The sequence below is a fragment of the Colletotrichum costaricense genome (assembly GCF_030867565.1).
Source record: "Colletotrichum costaricense strain IMI 309622 chromosome Unknown Scaffold_3.1, whole genome shotgun sequence".
NCBI classification, from domain to species: domain Eukaryota; kingdom Fungi; phylum Ascomycota; class Sordariomycetes; order Glomerellales; family Glomerellaceae; genus Colletotrichum; species Colletotrichum costaricense.
The window spans coordinates 2,931,292-2,949,429 of record NW_026848232.1 but is presented as its reverse complement, the minus strand read 5'-3'; the positions used below and the strand labels follow the sequence as shown (position 1 = coordinate 2,949,429).

The following is an 18,138-nucleotide window of genomic DNA, read 5'->3' as shown; positions in this document are numbered from 1 at the left end:
TCCTTTCCTTTCCATCGTGTGTTTGTGTGTTTTGGTCACCTTCTACGGGATACTTAGCTTGTTTACACCACACCACCACGGTCACCTACCTCACCTACCTACGGGCTGCGGTCTACCTCACCACATTTCCCTGGTTCGCTTGTTCGACCTCTTCTCCGATTTCCTTCCTCTCCATTGTTTATAAGCAATAAACCTTCGGCTACCAGACTGAGACCCGTCAGATATCCAGCCTGGAAGGCGGGCCTCGACACCGACACCGTCACCGACTCCTCGACCCATAGTCGGGCTCTCCGAGTAATCCTCACATTTCTCTCACTGAGCCCGAACCTGAACCTGGACCTACCTAAACCCAACCGCACCTTGCCTGGCACAGACACTCACAACAATACAACTTTTTTCTTCCCCTTCCCAGTTTCCTCTCCTCATATCGCTTAATCACCAGCTCGCCGTTCCAAGACAGCAAAACATCGAGAGAATTCCAAGCTCCAACCAAAGCAACCCACCCGACGCTCTCTTCTCCCACCCCCGGGTTGCCGTCTCGTCCCGCGCCTGCGCCTACGCCTGCACTGATAACCCACATCTCCGGCACCTTGCCAATCTCCTCCACCCATCTTGCTCCATCGTCCCCAAACAGCTGCGCGCTCTTTCGTCGCCCTATTCGTTGTCGCCCACCATGGATCCCTCAACAGGGCCGGGCACACCGTCCCATCCATCTCATCAGTCCCACGATAGCTCGACCACCGCATCGCCCACTGATACTCGTCATCAGCCCTCAAGGTTCGACTCTTATGTCGCCTCCCGCGACGAAGGTCTCTCCGAAAGTTTCCAGTCCTTCCAGTCCACCGACACGGTGCGGAGGCGCCCAGAAGGTGGTGGCTACGGTACGTACGACCCGCTGCTGTGTTGTTGCATGCCCAGAAACCAAACGAGTCTTGGTCGTCCGAGTTACCCAGTTGCCCAACGTGAAAACCCCCTGGCTGATATCATACCCCCGTGCGCTTGCAGGTTCTATACATACCCAAGGTTCCGGCTCTCAATACCTGGCCGACCCGTCCGCCCACGATCGATCACATTCACGCTCGACAACAACTGCTAGTGCTAGATCGCCCATGATGGGTCCCGAACGCCCCAAAGCTGCGAAGCCGCGAAAGCCTCCCATGCCCCGTCGCCTGTCAACCAACCCATCAGCACCACACCGCGGCGAAGTCTTTTCTGTCGACGACGACATCGATGAGGTCGAGGCAGATGCCGCTGGCCGTCATCAAAGCCGTCAGGGCAGCACCGCTTTTGGCACCCGCCGCCGGCCTCAACTGGCAACCACGCTATCGCGCGTCCAATCTTCACGCAGTGATACTGGAATCGAGGACGATGACGATAACGATGAAGTCGAGGATGGTCCGCGGACACCCAGAGCTGACGAGGATGCTCCCGAGGAAACCGAGCGCGTTCCCTCGATACACCCCGACCAAGATGACATTGATGCAGAGTCAGATGGCGACGTGAGCGACGCCGAGAGCTTTACGCTCAAGGATCGTCAGCAGGCCATCAACCAGACCCATCCGTTCGGTATCAGGTTGTGGAAGCCTGCGTTGTACAAGAAAGATCGTTCGGTGCAGAAGAATGCCGAGGGTGATATTCATTCATCACCTGGCGGAAGAGTCCACACTTGGCTTGTCTTCTTCAACCTTCTCTGGACTTTGTTGTTCGGCTGGTGGATGGCAGCTTTCTCAGCTCTCGGCGCTTTGGTCTGTTTCTTGTTCGCCGCAACCCCTAGCGGCAGGGAATACGGCAGAGTTCTTTGGGGCTTGGCTGGCTACCTCTTCTATCCATTCGGCAAATATGTGCGCCTGGAGCAGGATGACGCCTACCTGGATGAGGACCAAGGCGAAGGACGAAGCATTTCCGAGTATGAGCAGTGGCAGAGTGGTGACCTGGAATATGGCCGCCTCTTCTTTGGTCCCGAGGGATCTGAACGCAGCCGATCTATTGTTGGACGCTCGCGCAGGAGCATCGACTCTGAGCCTAGCGAGACCGACAGCCTCCTGGGCCGTTCTCGACGCGGAGAGCGAAGCCAGACACCACCCCAGACCAAGCGCCGTTTGTTCGGAAGAGGCCAGTGGAACATTGGCCGCGTGGTCTTCTTCTTGTTCTTCTACCTCTTGCTCTCACCCTCGCTGATCCTGGTATCCTTGATCTGCTGGTTCCTCGTCTTCTCGATTCCCATGGGCAAGGTCACTATGCTGCTCTTTGACCAACTGCGCCGCCACCCCTTGGCACTCTCGTTCGAGTCCGACATCGTTCTCGCCCGGACAGCTGATACGCCGCACTCGTCAATCTTGCTGTGCACGTATCGCGCTGTCGGTATCAAGTACTGGAAATACACCATCGACGGCACAAACGTATTCTTGATCAACCTCATGGGTGTTGTCTTCTTCGTCATCTTTGACTATCTCGTTCTCGACCAAGTCCTCGATCTGAAGCTCTTCATCACGTCACCCGCCTTCCTCTTCATTGCCGGCTTATTCTCCATCGTGCCGCTCGCCTACTTCATCGGCCAGGCTGTCGCCTCCATCTCGGCACAGTCTTCGATGGGTGTTGGTGCTGCCATCAACGCTTTCTTCTCCACGATTGTCGAGGTGTTCCTCTACTGCGTTGCCCTGAGCCAAGGCAAAGGCCAGCTCGTGGAAGGCAGTATCGTGGGAAGTATCTTTGCGGGTATTCTTTTCCTACCGGGTCTTTCCATGTGTTTTGGTGCCATCAAGCGCAAGACGCAGCGTTTCAATGCCAGGTCCGCCGGTGTCACTTCGACAATGTTGCTTTTCGCCGTCCTCGGCGCCTTTGGACCCACGCTCTTCTACCAAATCTACGGTACTCACGAGCTCAACTGTTTGGACTGTGTGAACCACGGTGGCATTGGGGGAGGTCTGTCTCCCGTCGGTGACGGACGCGACTGCAAGCGATGCTTCTTCTCTCAGACTCCGGCGCTCAATGATCGCTTTTATATCGAGGCTGTCCGTCCGTTCTGTTACTTTTGCGCCACGTTATTGTTCCTCTCCTATATTGTGGGACTGTGGTTCACACTGCGAACCCATGCTGCAGTCATTTGGAACTCCGAGATTGACGAGAAGAAGCACGAAGAGGCACACGCCCACGCTCACGCTCATGCCCACGCTAGACAGTCGGGTCCTCACTCATTTGCTGAAACCACCGGTACCTCAGTCGACGTCCGTGACTCTCACCTCTACAAACGCATCCTCGGTCAGTCGCTCAAGCAGGTTGGCCTTGCAAACAAGAAAGATGACACCTCTCGCCAGGGGTCCGTCACCGGATTGGGCTTGAGTGCTGGCAATGGCAGCGTCAGTATCCCGCACGTCGTGCCTCCGAAGTCCAGCGGCAGCGATACGGTCCGCTCTACTGTTCACATCCCTGGATTCTCAGAGGCGGAGAACAACGCATTGGTCCGAGAGGTGGCAGAGATGGCGGCCACTGCGGCCACGATTGCTGCACGGGAGCGGATGCCTCGCAGGACCTCGGCGCTTCCCCCGGGTTCGACTGCGGCCACCTCGCGTCCCCCGGCCCTCCGTACCGCTACCGTTGCCGACAATGAAGATCTCGCAGCAGCAAGCACTGCCCAAGTACCCCATGGTGGACACGACGCTCCCAACTGGAGCCGAGGCAAGAGTGCCTTCATCCTCATGGGTGCTACCGTACTTTATGCCATTATTGCCGAGATTCTAGTAGACACTGTAGACGTCGTTCTTGAAGGCTTCGCCATTGATGAGAAGTTCTTGGGTATTACTCTTTTCGCGCTGGTCCCCAACACGACCGAGTTTTTGGTAAGTTTGGTCTGCACACCTACGCTATGGTCTTGACTAACGATTTACAGAACGCCATTTCGTTCGCTATGAACGGCAACATTGCGCTCTCTATGGAGATTGGTTCTGCCTATGCGCTTCAAGTCTGTTTGCTTCAGGTTCCGGCCCTTGTCCTATTCTCTGCGATTTACGTCACCTCGGATCGTTTCGAAGACCTCACTGCGCACACCTTCTCGCTCCTGTTCCCCCAGTGGGACATGGTCACTGTCATCATTTGCGTGTTCTTGCTTAGCTACATGTACGGTGAAGGAAAGAGTAACTACTTCAAGGGCAGCATTCTGCTGCTCAGCTACCTTGTAGTCATTGTGGGCTACTACTTTTCAGGGTACACCGAAGACGCCATGAGCGTGAGTCGATTTGATGTCATGGGCGCCAACGGACAGTACTCGACCATCAAGACTGTTGGCCGGAGAGTGAGCGGCGCTGTTCTGCAGTGATGGAGTTTTGACAAAAAAGATGGGTATAGAGGAGAGGCGGTACCTGAAGAGGGGGAAACATCATTAAAGGGCGGTAGAAGGTCAGAGGTTCATGAAGCCCCAGTCTCAACCTGGGGCTTCTGTCAGTTTTTTGTCCTACAGGACATTGCATTATTTTGGTTTTAGCAGGCGGCTATGATAGGACGCTGACGGCGTTAAGGAGAGGAGCACATTACCTAGATTACCCTATCGTTTCATCGCGGATCGCTCGGAATATACATCCCTAATGTTCACATCCGAAAGTCATGATTCTCGGTTTCCGTGAGACCTCGTCAGTGCCTGGATCATCATGTTCCGCCGAATGCCAAGTGTCGCCGACTTTTGACCGAGTCTAGCGATAGCGTTCCAAACGGCAAATGCTTGTTTTCACATACGACAGGGGGGACCGGACGATCAACGTCATGACTAAGTGGAGTACCACAACGGGCACAACCAACGGCGACGGTTACGAATTTTGGCTTCTTTGGCTAGACTCTCATTGCCAGCGACTGTAACCGAGATTCCCGATCTAAAGACGCGAGTTTGATTGCTATCTCGCGTGGGGGAGGAGGGCCAAGGTTACAGGTAACATGGCTCCTGCAACGCTGACATACCTGCAATGCGGGTTTGTTAGCGTCGGGCCGCGGCAAAGCTTCCGCATGAGAGAAGACGGTTGTTTGATGTCTTCATGACGGCATCAGATTCTAAATGAGAGGCTGTTTATTGGCTGGGGTGTGTTTGTAACAAACTGGACTCGCTGAGAGATGTATGTCATGGTTTCTAGGTGTGATTTTGCCAGTGTAGGAGATTGACTTTTGGCGTGTTATTGGATGCCTGTCGATGAGTGGCTTTGCATCTTATTAACGACGTCTTCCCGTCTTTTGTGGTCTTTATTCAGAGATATTTTCGGTGAAAATCGGCTTTCTGACTTCCTCTTTTATTTGTCGTACTCACCATGGCTCCTGCTGAACCTCACGCGATCCCCTTCAAGGCGAAGGGTAAGACACCTCACTTCAAGGAGGAGAGGGATGGCTGGAAAGGGTACATTGAGTGGGAGAAGTATCCGGAGAAGAAGAAGCAAGTTGAAGAGCTCATGAGGCATTATGACTTTCCGGAGGTAAGTCAACATGTCGATGCCCCGAGGGTTCATGTGTTGGGAGCATCTGCTGACTGAATTTTCCTACTGCGTGTAATAGCCGCCTCAGTATCAACTGGGACCGCTGCCCGATACGAATCCGATCCTGACGGGGGAGCGATGGAAGCAGTATCACTACGCGTGCGGGCTGGGTCATATCCCTGAAGTCAGCTGGGATATCGTCAAGAAGGAAAAGGCACAGGATATGATTCACGTTCTTCAGTTTCCTTATAACGGCGAGCCCCCTCGTGTTAGTCTTATCGAATCTTCGCGCCAAGATTCCCTCCCCACAGACTGACGTACAGAAAACAACCGCAGAAACGCCTGGTAGAGACAGAAATCACCTCCAACAAAGACCACTTTGTTCGCAACCACGGCGGCATCCCGGAAATCGACGAGGACAAATACACACTCGACATCGCCGGCCTCGTCAACAACCCGCAGACACTGACCCTGCACGACCTGAAAACCAAGTTCAAACACCAAACCAACGTCGTCTCGATCCAGTGCTCCGGCACGCGGCGTATCGAGCAGATCGCGCAGTACCCAGGCGACGGCGACGAGCTCATCAACGCCCCCTGGGGCGAAGGCGCCATCGGCACCGCGCGATGGACGGGCGTGTCCCTGAAGAAAGTCATAAAGTACTGCGGCGGGTTGAAAGACGGCGCGGCGCACTTGGAGTTTTACGGCGCGGATACGTACTTCAAGAAGGGCAAGGTGTATAACTACGTCGTGAGCGTGCCGTGGCGGAAGGTGAAGGCGAACGAGGTGCTGCTGGCGTGGGAGATGAACGGGCAGCCGCTGCCCAAGATCCACGGGTTTCCGTTGCGGACGGTGGTGTTTGGGTACATCGGGGCGCGGAGCACAAAGTGGTTGACGCAGATCCGGGCCATCGCGAGCGAGAGCAGTGCGCCGGTGCAGAGGCGGGAGTATATCTACTACACGCCGCAGGTGGGGAAGCAGAATGTAAAGTACAGCAACGGGTTCTCGATCCAGGAGATGCCGGTGAGCTCTGCTATTATGACGCCGAGGGATATGGAGCAGGTCGTTCACGAAGGGAAGGTGAGGTTGAGGGGGTGGGCGTACTCCGGGGGCGGGCATTGGCCTGTGAGGGTCGAGGTCAGTGGTGATGGGGGCGGGGTGTGGTATGAGGTTCCGTGGGAGAAGATGAGTGGCAAGTATTTCCATGCGTGGCGGTTGTGGGAGATTGAGTTGCCTGTTGACGCGGAGGGGTGGTTGGAGTTTTGTGTGAGGACGTGGGATAATGCGTGTAATACGCAGCCTACTTTTGTGAGGTCTGCTTGGTATGTCTTTCACTCCCCCCCTTTTCTCTCCTTCGTATTCACACTTCTTCGGATGCGACTTGCGTGTCTTTCCACTTTGTGGCAGAAGGGACGACGATGATCTAGAGACTGATGATGAGACTACACAGGAACTGGGACTTGCACGTCACGTCGTCGGCGCACCGCATCAAGGTGTATAGCATCAACAAGTCGAGACCCGCGACGGCGGCGAGGCTGAAGAAGCTGGAGGAGAATGGGATTCCGATTGTGCCGATTACGCTGCCTGCCGAGATTGACTTTGAGTCGGATGAGGAGTATGAGAGGAACATGGCGGCGCAGGGCGGGCGGGATCCTACGGAGTAAAGGGAATTTGGGTCGAGGAGGATTTATCAGAGGGTTGACTGGGGAGAGGAAATATTGAGCGAGGCAACGAAACGGCTTGTTGTGTTGTGTTTTGTTTTGTTTTCGTGGTGATGGGGAGCCTGAAGTTTTGTTATTGTAGTTCTCAGCCAAGACGCCCATATTGTAGGGTATTGAGTCTTGTATGTTGAAGTTCTATCATGTTTACTATACAAAAAAGACTACACGCGTGATGTTATTCAGTAGTATGCGAACAAGTGCTACCGGTGCTCAAATATTCTGCTATTATATCAAGTCTAAGGTACATGCTCCCATGCCAAGTCTAGCATCTAGAAAGGTCATTCTACAGATTATCACACAGAGCTATCGAGTCTTTTACATGAGAATACTTCTCTCCTTTACTCCGTGTTCCGTTCTTACTCCTTGGCTTTGTGATTCTGCCTGAATGGGTCTACTGCACAGGAGTTCGGCCATGAGGCCATATCTGAGGGGTCAGTGTGGTAGTCAGACCACTTTCATTGCATATATACACCGCCTCTTGATGATAATGTAGCTTTCTTCCTCGTTTAAAATGGTGAGGCATCCCAGCGACAGCTTTCCAGTAAATCGATCACCCACTCCTTCCGGGCCTTTACTTCACATCAAACAATATTCATCAAGTTCAGACACCCAGTAACATCATCGTGTCTTGTTTCAGAACGTAGTCTATTTATTCTTCGTCCTGTCCTAAGGTGACTACCTACCTACTCACTCCTTGATGATACCAAAAAGCAAAAGAGTTCACCCCCCCGGTGGCGAACGGGGGCTACATCTCTGGCGCACATGCTGGGACTCGAACACGGGACCTCTTCGCCTTCACCGATTAGGCTGTTCGTGGACTTCAACCACTCCACCACCCAGCCAGTTTTGACCTGACCCCCAAAGGGGCGCCTGCTGGCTGGTGACAGGAATGGACTTGAGGGGGGGTATAACGGGTTCTTACGGAAGGTACGGGAAGGTATGACCTTGTGGAAGGTATGACCGATGTAAAGATATCTTCACATCCAAGTAGGTAAACAGAGACAAGCAAACGCCATATTCTGCCGGCCGTGAAGTAGGCAATGTCTCAATCGACTGGCTCCTTTTTCTTTCAAAGTTTCCTCCATCCTGAACTCAAAGACCCATCCAGTTCCCGTTTACACTTCCGCCCATACCTTCAAAACCCGGCACGTATCCGTTCCCGAACATGGCCGAGAACTCGTCGAGCGCAGGCGGCATAGGCGATAGACTCCCATCGAGCCCGAAAAACGGCATCGCCGGCGGCAATGACGCCGTGCCCTGCCTCCCCGCGCCGGGAGGAACATGTCCTCCTCCGCCACTAGAGTGCCCGTGTCCTCCACCACGCCATATGCCCGCAGGATGCGGCGGAATCGGTAGCCCCGCGCCATCAAGTCCGTCCCTCTCGCTTCTCGCATCACCACCCTGGCCGTGGCCCTGCGCAGGCGTATCCGTCTTCCACAACATCTCCCACTTTTTAAACCTCGCATAATCAGATTCCTTCACCCCGGATGCGCCACCACCAGCGCCGGCCCCGCCACCATTACTCTCGTCCGCCATATCCAGCCTCGAAATCGCGCGCTCAAAAGCCTCGATGAGAGACATTTCCGATTTCGCCGACTCCCCACCCGCCGACATCTCCCTCAGCATCGCCATGCCTTCTCTGAGAGCGTCGCGGAGGCGGTCCGTCTTCTTCTGGAGGCACTGCGTGATGATGACGAGCAGGGCGGCGCGGCACGAGGAGAATTCCGTGTACGAGGCGCGGGCGAGGCCGACTGTGTTGCGGAGGAGGCGGCAGGTCTCTACGACGAGGAGGGCGGCGTCGACGCAGTCTGCTACGAGGACGGCGCGCGGGTGTGTTGTCTTGCTGGTTGAGCTGCTTGTCGTGGCGCGGCCGCCACCGGCACCACCGGAGGAGGGACCGCCGCCGCCGCCTGCGACTACTGTGACGGCGACGGAGTCCGCGGGGGATCCGGAGGAGCTTGCTGTGCTGCCGCGGTGGGCCGATTCGCGGGGGAAGATGAAGGGGCGGCCGGCGAACATGCGAACGAGGCAGTATTCTAGCCTCAGGTGCATTGTCGGGCGGAAGACGGCGGGGCCCGTGGTCGGGTCCTTGATGAAGGTTGGTTCTGGGAGGCTGTTCCACCAGTTGTGGAGTTGGGCCTTCATCTCGACGAGCTTGGCCATGCCTTCTGGGATTTCGTTCTTTTCAAAAGTTTTGAAGAGGGATCTTGTGGGTTGAATGTTAGTGAGATGGGGGGAGAACAAGGAGGTGTAAAGAAGAGAGCGGAGATAGGGGGCGACTGACATTTGGTGAGCTATTCTGCTGAGGGCGTTGTTGAGCTGGAGGGTTGCTAGCATGTGTGCCGTATTTGGCGGTGCTGAACCGGGCCAGATTTCTGGTCTGTCGACTGGGAGTTCGGCGTCGACGTCGCTTGCTGCGATGGATACCGGCCGGCCATGGAATATGCCGATTCGCCTGGGAGATGAAGTCAATATGTGAGAAGGAATAAGTGGCTCGTGACAAAAGTGTACTCACTTTTCCGTTGTGTAGGCCGTCCACCAGACACGGTTCCTCGTTTCACGAATGACAGGGTCAATGGCGGCCCCGGGATGCTTCCGGTGCATACCATTCTGGATCGCGAGCTTGACCGCCAGGTTCAAGTAAACGTACGACAGCCCCGAGGCGTCGAGTGGTAACGTGTAGAGGCCGATGAGCAAACACGCCTGAACGCTCTCCAGCGACGATATAGTAATCACGTCGGGGACCAGCCGGCACGCCTGCTGATAGAACATTATGCCGATGGTGTCCTCCGAAAAGGGGCTCGAGTCGGCGGCGGCGCTGGGTGGGCCGCCCCTCTCGTTCCGGGAGTCGAGGTAGGCGTACTGCGTACCGATGGCGAAGATGATGAGGATCATGCAGACGGTGCCGACGTCGCGGCGCGTTAGGGAGGCCGAGTTCTCGTAGACGAGGTCGAGCCTGTCCATGAGCCAGTGACGCTCGACGTAAAAGTAGCTCGTCTCGGCATGATTGAAGAAGGCCTGGACGAGGAAGTCTGCGACGTAGCGGGGCGGGAGGGAGGAGAGGGAGGCTACTGTGTTGGAGGGGGACTGGAGTTCTTCTGGGCGGTAGTATTCTTTGAACTGTGTCTTTGGACCATCCGGGGCGTCCTATGAGAAGGGGGGTCAGCGATGCCGACTTGGTTGAGGTGAAAGGGCGTGCATGCTTACGTTTACACACTGTTCGATCCATTGCTTTATCCGCATGGAGAAGTTCCAGTGTGAGAACTCGCCGGAGTAATCTGCTCGGAGGTCAACATGGCGGTCTACGGGGAGAGGTCCTTCGGGATGCTAGAGCCGAGCCTGTTGAGGGTCCGGGGAAGAGGGAAGGGTAGAGCAGGGGGAAGGGAGGAGAAGGGGAGAGGGAAGAGAGATAGGGCCCGCCTTACGTGTAATGTTGTTCTCCAGAGGCTGAACCGTTATCTCGTCAACCTTGAAAGAGTCGGAGCTATGCGATTGCACCTCTGCCTCGGCGCCGACGTCCGGCTCCATGGTGACATCCGCTCCACCGCCAGCACCAGCACCACCGCCGGCCCCGGTCACCGCGCCCTCCGGGCCGGTGCGCGGTCGTCCAGCAGGCGACTTCATCTTCTCCACGGACTCGGCCAAGGTCTTTAGAGTCTCGGCGTCAAGGGTGCTCTTGCCGGTGTAGTGCGCCAGGAGCCGCTCCATGTAGGACATTCTCTGGCTCAACTGAGCGTCTTCATGATGTTGCGAGTGGCGGGGTCTATTATTATGATACCCGCCAATACGGCCCTTTTGTCAGCCAGATGTTTTACATTGGTGCAAAGAACCCAAGGGAAAGAAAAGCATGAGATATCGCATTGAGGCATCTTGTAACAGTGCTACGTTTGGGGAAGGACATGGGTATAGAGAAGTAAGAGGTCTATAGGTTCTCACCTTGTCGAGTTTTCCGATCCGGGCTCATCTCTCGTCGTGGGCGTGAGGAACTCGCACTGCCGGCGCAGACGGGTGCACCGGCGGCAAGGGACTCCTCCGTCGCATTTTTCTTTGAGTCGCCGACATCCGTCACAGCTTGGTCGCGTCAGCATGAGGGAGGTTCCCGCGCATCAATTGGACCGAGTAACTAGTATTGAAAATGTGACTGGACAGGAACGTGGAAGGAAAAACAAAACAAAAGAAATGGGCTTCATCATACGCTCGAACTGCCCTCTTCCGCTCCTTATCCGCTACGCGACGCTGCTTGTGTCGTTGCAGGCGCAAGCCGTCCTCGGGATCCATTTACAACTTCTTCCTGGAGTCGCAATAGCCGATAAGGGGACTGTAGTAGATAGCGAGAGAGGGCGGCAGCAGCGGACTGTGCCGATCAACAGGGCCAGGCGAGGACCCGGGCCGGTGGTGGAGGACTCTCTCTGTCTATGTTTGTCTCTCTGTGTCTCTGGCTTGGTCTTCTTTGTGTGTAGGGAGGTTCGTTTAGGCTCTCCGCGGAAAGTGTTTCCCAAGTGACCCCGCCGTAACGAAGGAAGCCCGTGTTCAGAAAGGAAGGTCTGGTCCTGCCTCCCAATGCCCTTGCAAATTCCTCGGAATTGGGAGTGGGCAAGGTATGCGGGTGGATAAAGGGATGAGTGAGTGAGTGAATGAGAGTGGTTGTTCCGAGTTTGTGTGTGAGGGGAGCTAAGATAGGCCTGCTGGCGCTGACTCTCCGGCTGCGTCTACTACCTGAGTCCTTCGCGCGCCCCATTTCCCAGAAGGCAAGGCCAGAAGGGGAGGGGGTCGGGGAGGCAGAAGTTCGGCGAAACCTCCAGCGCCGCGGTCGGCGGCGGGGTCGGAGGGGAGCGGACCCGCTGTTTTTTTGGTGACCAAGACGCGGGGAAGCCGGCTATATCCTGGTCGGAGCCGAAATGTTGCATGAAGCACAAACCCAGGAACCCAGATTCTGGAGTTGCCTTGACTCGTGGTGCGGCATCTGACTGTGTTCTAGACTCGTTCACTTGAGAAGACTCCAATTCAAATTATAGGTAGACAGTCGATGTTGAGTGATGCATTCGCTGACACAGAGAAAGCTCTTACGAGGGGGAAAAGCAAGGAACAAGAAAGAGGTTTCTCGAGCTCGAGGATTCGAGGTTGTGTTATTGTACAGAGTAGACCAGTCTCTTATTGACTCATCGTCATATTAGTCAGAGTCGTGGCCCGTATTCCCTTCAAAGCTTCGCCTTCACATCATCCTCCCACAAAGACTTGAGTCCGTCCTCGAGCGGGCTATCGATCCTCTCGATCCTCGCCCTCGACGTCTCCATGATCCTCGGCAGCCCCGTGCTCTCAAATGAAGCCCCATCGCGAATCATGGCCGCCACGCCTTTACTCGAGAGCAGAATCTCCGGCATGCCGTGACCAGAAAACCCGGCAATGATGTACTGCCCCGGCTTCCCAGGCACACCACCCAGATGCGGCATGAAATCGGAGCTGTACCCCATGATGCCCGTCCACACCCTCTCCGTCGTCGCGCCGCTCTCCTCCCACCCGCGGAAGTGCCTCTGCATGTACCCGTCAAAGTACGGCGACGCGCCCTTCACTAGCTCGTCGTCCCGGACGTTGTCGAACCACTCGCCGCGCTTATGCCAAAACATCTGCCGCGCGCCGCCGACGACGATGCTCCCGTCCGCCCGGGGGATGAGGTAGTCGTTGTTTCGCGCGTCGAAGCGGATGCCGTACGTGTTGACCAGGTGCGGGCTGTTGGGGCCCCCCGGGGTGGTGATGCGGCTGCAGAGGCCGCGGACGGGGACTATGCGGTCTTCGTATTGTGGGAGGACTTGAGCTGTGTAGCCGTTTGTGGCTATGACGACTGTGCCGGCGCTGATGGCGCCGCGCGGGGTCTGGATTGTCCAGCGGCCGGCGGCGTCGGGCGTTGATGAGATCGATGTTACTGGCGTGTTGGCTTGCAGGTTCAACCCCTTTTTGAGGAGGCGGTCTAGTAGCTGGTGGACCATTTTTGCTGGCCATAGATGTGCTGCTGTGAAAGAGAAGGCGCATTGAGCGCCCTTGACTCCTGAGACCTGTGTTTGGATGATTAGTCTATATCTCTCACCATCGATGTTAGGGGGGGAATAGACTTACCCTTTCAGCATCCTTCTTTGGAGTGAAAGCAACATCCTTCATATTCACGACCCCCGCCTTCACTAATTCCCGATACGCAGCCTCAGTCTCCTTGGCATGCTCCGGATCAAGATACACATCAACCGCCCTTGTCAAGTGAAAGTCGCAATCTAAGCCCTCACTCTCCACGAGCTCCTTGACGGCGTACACATTCGAGGCCTCAAACGCGGCCAACGCGGCTGCCTGCTCGGGACCAAAGAGCTTGGTGTACTTTGGCACCTGGAAATACGTGTCGGGCTTGACGTGCCCGCCGTTGCGACCCGAGGCGCCAGAACACACCTTCCTGGCCTCGAGGATGGTGATGGACGGCGGGGATGGGTTGTCCTTGAGGATGTGGTAGGCCGTGGCGACGCCCGCGAAGCCGGCGCCGACGATGACGATGTCGCTCGCGGCGGGGAGGTCCGGGGTGGTGCGGTGGTCGTCGAGGGGGCGGGGGGCGGCGTTCCAGAAGGAGGGGACGGGGTTGGAGACCGGGGTCCGGTTTGTCGGCTTTGGTGCGGGCATGGCTTGGGGTGTGACGGGATGAGAGGTGGGCTTGGCAAGCTTCTTTCGGGCTTCCCTTTTTCACAATAGGAGGGGCAAAGGTTCACTGGGCAGGCTAGAAGTGAAGTCCGAGCTGATAAGCAATATGTGTGGACTTTCTATATACCAATGTTGGGGAAGACAAGCGCCTCTTTGGGCTGGTACTACTATCAACGTACGAACCGGCACGTTTCAATGAACCAACGTGCCGTTGAAGCTCAATTGAAGCTGATAAGAAGCACTGGAGGCCGGAAAACCGAGATAAGATGCATCGGGCATGGGACTCATACCCACCGATATCTCTCTGGTTCTAGCTCCGGATCACGGGTGGATGTCAGTGCTTGTTGGAGGGGTTTATGACGGAAAACACGGCGAGTGTCCGAGACCGGAGGCCGAGCCGGCGGCGGGGGAGGACGGGACCGGCAATTTGCCGGGTCCTCTCTTTTTCTCTATCAGGTGTGATAAGCAAATGACAGACGCCCAGTGACATTTGAGAAAAGATATCCACAGCGAATCAGCTTCAACCTACAACCCGAGAACGATATCTTTCTTCACAGTAGAAAACAATGCGTGAAGATTGGTCATTTTGTTCATTATTCCGGGGGAGTCTACCGCTTAGAAAAGCGAGACCGAGGACTAAACACCCCCAATGATCTTTCCCCCATCACACGGATAAGGATCCCCCCTCCCCATCACGCCGTTTACGCCGCGGCCGCCCCCTCCGAAGCGGCTATAATCTTCCGCGCCATGTCCGGCAACTCGGTCGCCATGACATCCATCTCCCCAAACAAATCCGTACACGGCTCCCCCTCGTACACGGCGCACCACGCCCCCTTGAACCCGCACCCCTTGGCCGCCGACGCATCCCACATGTGCGCCGCCGCGAACCACGCCTCCTCCCCGCCAAAGCTCTCCAGCACGGGCTTGTACGCCCTGGGGTCCGGCTTGCCGATGCCGTCCGCGTCGCAGCTCTTGAGGTTCTCCGCGGGCATGTCGATGCCCGCCTTGGCAAAGTACCCGCCCACGCGCTTCGCGTCGCCCGCCGTGAAGGCCCAGACTGTGAAGCCGGCTTCTCGCAGCAGCGTGAAGCACTCCTTTGTGCCGGGCCGGGCCTCGAGCTCGAGGAAGCGGTCCATGATGTAGGCTACGTCGTCGTCGGTGGCGAGTTTGCGCGGTTCGGGGACGCCGGCTTGGAAGAGCATGCGGTAGAAGAGGCTGCGGAAGATGTCGTAGAAGCGGCGGTAGCGGCCTTGGATGGAGAGGTAGGTGTACTCGCGCTCGGCGGCCTCGATCCAGGCGAAGCTGAGGAGGGCGGGCTTGATGTTGTGTTGTGCGAGTTTGGGGCCGAGACGGGTTTCGATGGCGCGGGGGATGGCGTCGTAGGACATGCAGGTGCCTACGATGTCGAAGACGACGTGTTTCCTTGGTGATGACATGTTTGTATATGTGTGTGTGTGTGTGTGTGTGTGAAGGAGCGTTCACGAAGTGATTTTGATTAAGTGTGTGAAGAACCTCTTTTTGAGTAAGGTGAGTTTGCGTGATTGCGAACCTGGTCTTGAAGGTTTATATGAGACCATCATGAACTTTCCAGCCATTGGAAATAGACCAGTATCAAGCAAAAAAGGCTATAGATAGCCTCATCACCAATGCGCATCATCGCCCTATCTCGGCGCCTGGGCCCGCGGGGATGAGTGGGGTACTGTGTACCACCGCATGTGTCATGCCGCGACGATCCTTGTTACCCCAGCCGGCTGCTCTGGCGGATCCGACGAACCGGTTGCGTATCACTCGACGGGGCGACCAGTCCCGAGAAGGGGATGCCCCGAAAGTAGAGACCGCAGGTATTTCCCGGTTCTTGCATGATAAGCTACCGGCCGCCAGCCGCGCTACCCGTTGGTTCCCCCCGGTAGTCAGTATCCCCTTCCCGACTAAGACTGTGCGGTGCGGTGGTAGGTTTACCCGACTAGCCATCTGTCGGACAAAGATCGTGGGGAGGGGATCCTGAATGGGTACACTAGAAATGTGTGTTTTACTTATCGTTGAGGCTTGCGACTCAAAGGCCTTTGGAAGATTGATCTCACGGAGAACTTGTCATATTACCCGAGTCAGCCATCCATACCAAGATGAAGGTGGGAACTATCGGTGATGGCTTTGACTTGACAGCTTTTTGTCAATAGAAAAACATGCGTCAGTTACTCGAGGCTTCGACCAAGTTGCCCCATTCCGTTTGAGAGTTCACTATGAGAAGGTTGAGGAGATATGTTCCGTTTTCAAGGCCATCATCGGCTCTGTCATTATGGTATCAAAAAGAAAAAGATCTCCCTAAACCGTGATCCCCACCTTGGGTCTACCGTCGGAGCTGTAAATCCATGCTATGCTAAATCCGCCAAATTTTTGATTTCTTTTCCCGTCCATGCCATGCTTTCGTGATAAAATGCTGTTTACAATGAAGAAAAGGTCTTCTCAAATGCAGAGATCAAAATGGGCACTGTAGAGATGTATGTTAGACTCCTGGCCGTATAAGATAAGGTGAGTGTTTCTTCAAGAGACTTACCATGTGCCTCCTCAAAGATGAGCATGGGGCGGAGACGGATGGTCTCCTTGCCGCAAGCGCCAATGTTGACGCCGAGGCGCTTCATCGAGCCCGTGACGGCCGCCGCGCTCTGGGTGTCGAAGGCGACGTAGGTGCCCTGGCCCTTGCCGCGGAGGTTCATGACGTGATCGGGGTACTTTTGGGCGAGCTTCTCCATCTCGGCGTAGAGAACTTCACCAACGCGAGCCTGTGACACGTGTGAGTTTGTAAGTCATGATGAGTCTGGAATGGTTCACTTACGGTCTGCTCCACGAGCTTCTTCTCGCGGATCTCGTCAATGACTGCCTTGCAGACGATGACGCGGGCGGCATCACCCATCCAGCTATAGGTTCGTTAGCGACAATTGAAGAGATGGAAGAAAATTTGGATGAACATACGTGTTGAACTGGCGGTAGGCCTTGTCGGGGACCAGCATGCGGTCGCCAAAGTAGTAGCCGGCAGTCTGTGCCTTCTTGGAGAAGGTGACGATATCGGGAGGGGAGGTGAGGTTCCAGTGAGCGTGGCCCCAGAACTTGCCAGTAGCGCCGAAGCCTGATCAACACATGAGTACGACTGCATAAACTTTAAATGTCAAGGAGAGCCACTCACCAGTCTGGACCTCATCAACAATCATGACAACAGCATGCTTCTGCGTGATGTCGCGCAGACCTTGGAAGAAGGCAGGGGAAGCGTGGTTATCGCCGCCCTCGGACTGGATAGGCTCAACGATAACAGCAGCAACGGGGCAGTGCCAGCTCTGGATCAGCTCCTCCACCTCCTGCAGGCAGCGCTTCTCCTCGGCCTCGTTCTCGGCCGCGTACTTGTCCAGGGGGTACTTGAGCGCCGGGAACGAAGCCTGGGGCCAGTTGAACGAGGGGATATCGAGCTTGTGCACGGCCTTGCTGCGCGTGGTGGACAAGCTGCCGAAGCCGCGGCCGTGGAAGGAGTTCTTGAAGCTCATGATGGCCAGCTCGGGGGAACCGGGGGTGGTGTTGTGCAGGCACGAGTGGATCTCCTCGTGGGACCACTCGGCCTCGCCGCGCTCGCGGCGGCGGTAGAGCATGAAGGCGGCCTTGTAGGCCAGCTCGTTGGCCTCGGAGCCGGACTGGGCGGTGAAGATGTGGTTGAGTCCCTCCGGAGCGGCCTTCATGAGGCCGTTCTGGAGGAGGTCGTGCCAGGCGCCAGAGGGGAAGTTGCCGATGGCGGGTCTGTTGACGAGGGCGGAGATCATCTCGGGGGACTTGGCGGCCTCGATGAGGGTGGGGTTGTTGTAGCCTACCGGGATAGAGGCGATCTGGGAGTAACTGTTTTGAGAACCGGGGGAGATTAGCGAGATGCGGGTCAATTGTGGTGTGCCCGGCGAGGTGATCGGCGGCTGCGGCTCCGGGGAGTGGACTTACACATCGAGGTACTTGTTGCCGTCAACGTCGACGATGCTACAAAGCACCTGTTGTTAGCACGAGGTTCTACCAAGACAGCCGGTGGTTGCTGCGTACTAGTTTCCGGAACTCTTGTCGTAGTCGACGACGAAGTGAACGGCGCGGGCGTCAAAGAAGGTATCGAGCTTCTTTGCGCTGGCCTTGGAGATAGGTCCAGGGACCTCCGTAGTGACCGAGTGCTCAATGACAGCGGGCATCTTGAAGGTCTGGTCTTGATCTGAGCAACTGAGCTGTGGTGATCTTGTAAACGAGTCTTGGAGAAGGTGCGATACAGTGTAAGGTGTATG

The 18,138-nt window shown here is 56.1% G+C and overlaps 6 protein-coding genes across 6 annotated transcripts; 2 read left to right on the top strand and 4 right to left on the bottom strand.

Moving 5' to 3' along the window:
• Positions 1-673: 673 nt before the first annotated feature.
• CCOS01_03818 (sodium/calcium exchanger protein) lies at positions 674-4,312 on the top strand (the record flags this gene model as incomplete). Its single annotated transcript, XM_060452001.1, has 3 exons — positions 674-881; positions 1,006-3,836; positions 3,887-4,312. 3 exons carry the CDS (start codon positions 674-676, stop codon positions 4,310-4,312), a joined length of 3,465 nt encoding a protein of 1,154 aa, XP_060318266.1.
• A 973-nt stretch (positions 4,313-5,285) lies between these two features.
• CCOS01_03817 (oxidoreductase molybdopterin binding domain-containing protein) lies at positions 5,286-7,111 on the top strand (the record flags this gene model as incomplete). The annotated part of the gene is made up of 4 exons (XM_060452000.1): positions 5,286-5,447; positions 5,527-5,715; positions 5,784-6,769; positions 6,898-7,111. The coding sequence occupies 4 exons, from the start codon at positions 5,286-5,288 to the stop codon at positions 7,109-7,111; spliced, it is 1,551 nt and encodes a 516-aa protein (XP_060318265.1).
• Positions 7,112-8,260: 1,149 nt separating this feature from the next.
• On the bottom strand, positions 8,261-11,446 carry CCOS01_03816 (fungal specific transcription factor domain-containing protein; the record flags this gene model as incomplete). The annotated part of the gene is made up of 7 exons (XM_060451999.1): positions 8,261-9,374; positions 9,453-9,623; positions 9,684-10,315; positions 10,376-10,446; positions 10,594-10,960; positions 11,175-11,239; positions 11,311-11,446. The coding sequence occupies 7 exons, from the start codon at positions 11,444-11,446 to the stop codon at positions 8,261-8,263; spliced, it is 2,556 nt and encodes an 851-aa protein (XP_060318264.1).
• Positions 11,447-12,366: 920 nt separating this feature from the next.
• CCOS01_03815 (FAD dependent oxidoreductase superfamily protein) lies at positions 12,367-13,822 on the bottom strand (the record flags this gene model as incomplete). The annotated part of the gene is made up of 2 exons (XM_060451998.1): positions 12,367-13,218; positions 13,280-13,822. The coding sequence occupies 2 exons, from the start codon at positions 13,820-13,822 to the stop codon at positions 12,367-12,369; spliced, it is 1,395 nt and encodes a 464-aa protein (XP_060318263.1).
• A 719-nt stretch (positions 13,823-14,541) lies between these two features.
• CCOS01_03814 (catalytic activity protein) lies at positions 14,542-15,276 on the bottom strand (the record flags this gene model as incomplete). The annotated part of the gene is made up of 1 exon (XM_060451997.1): positions 14,542-15,276. The coding sequence occupies one exon, from the start codon at positions 15,274-15,276 to the stop codon at positions 14,542-14,544; it is 735 nt and encodes a 244-aa protein (XP_060318262.1).
• Positions 15,277-16,281: 1,005 nt separating this feature from the next.
• Positions 16,282-18,048, bottom strand: CCOS01_03813 (4-aminobutyrate aminotransferase; the record flags this gene model as incomplete). Its single annotated transcript, XM_060451996.1, has 7 exons — positions 16,282-16,328; positions 16,395-16,620; positions 16,674-16,755; positions 16,811-16,964; positions 17,022-17,716; positions 17,813-17,848; positions 17,909-18,048. 7 exons carry the CDS (start codon positions 18,046-18,048, stop codon positions 16,282-16,284), a joined length of 1,380 nt encoding a protein of 459 aa, XP_060318261.1.
• Between the last annotated feature and the right edge of the window lie 90 nt (positions 18,049-18,138).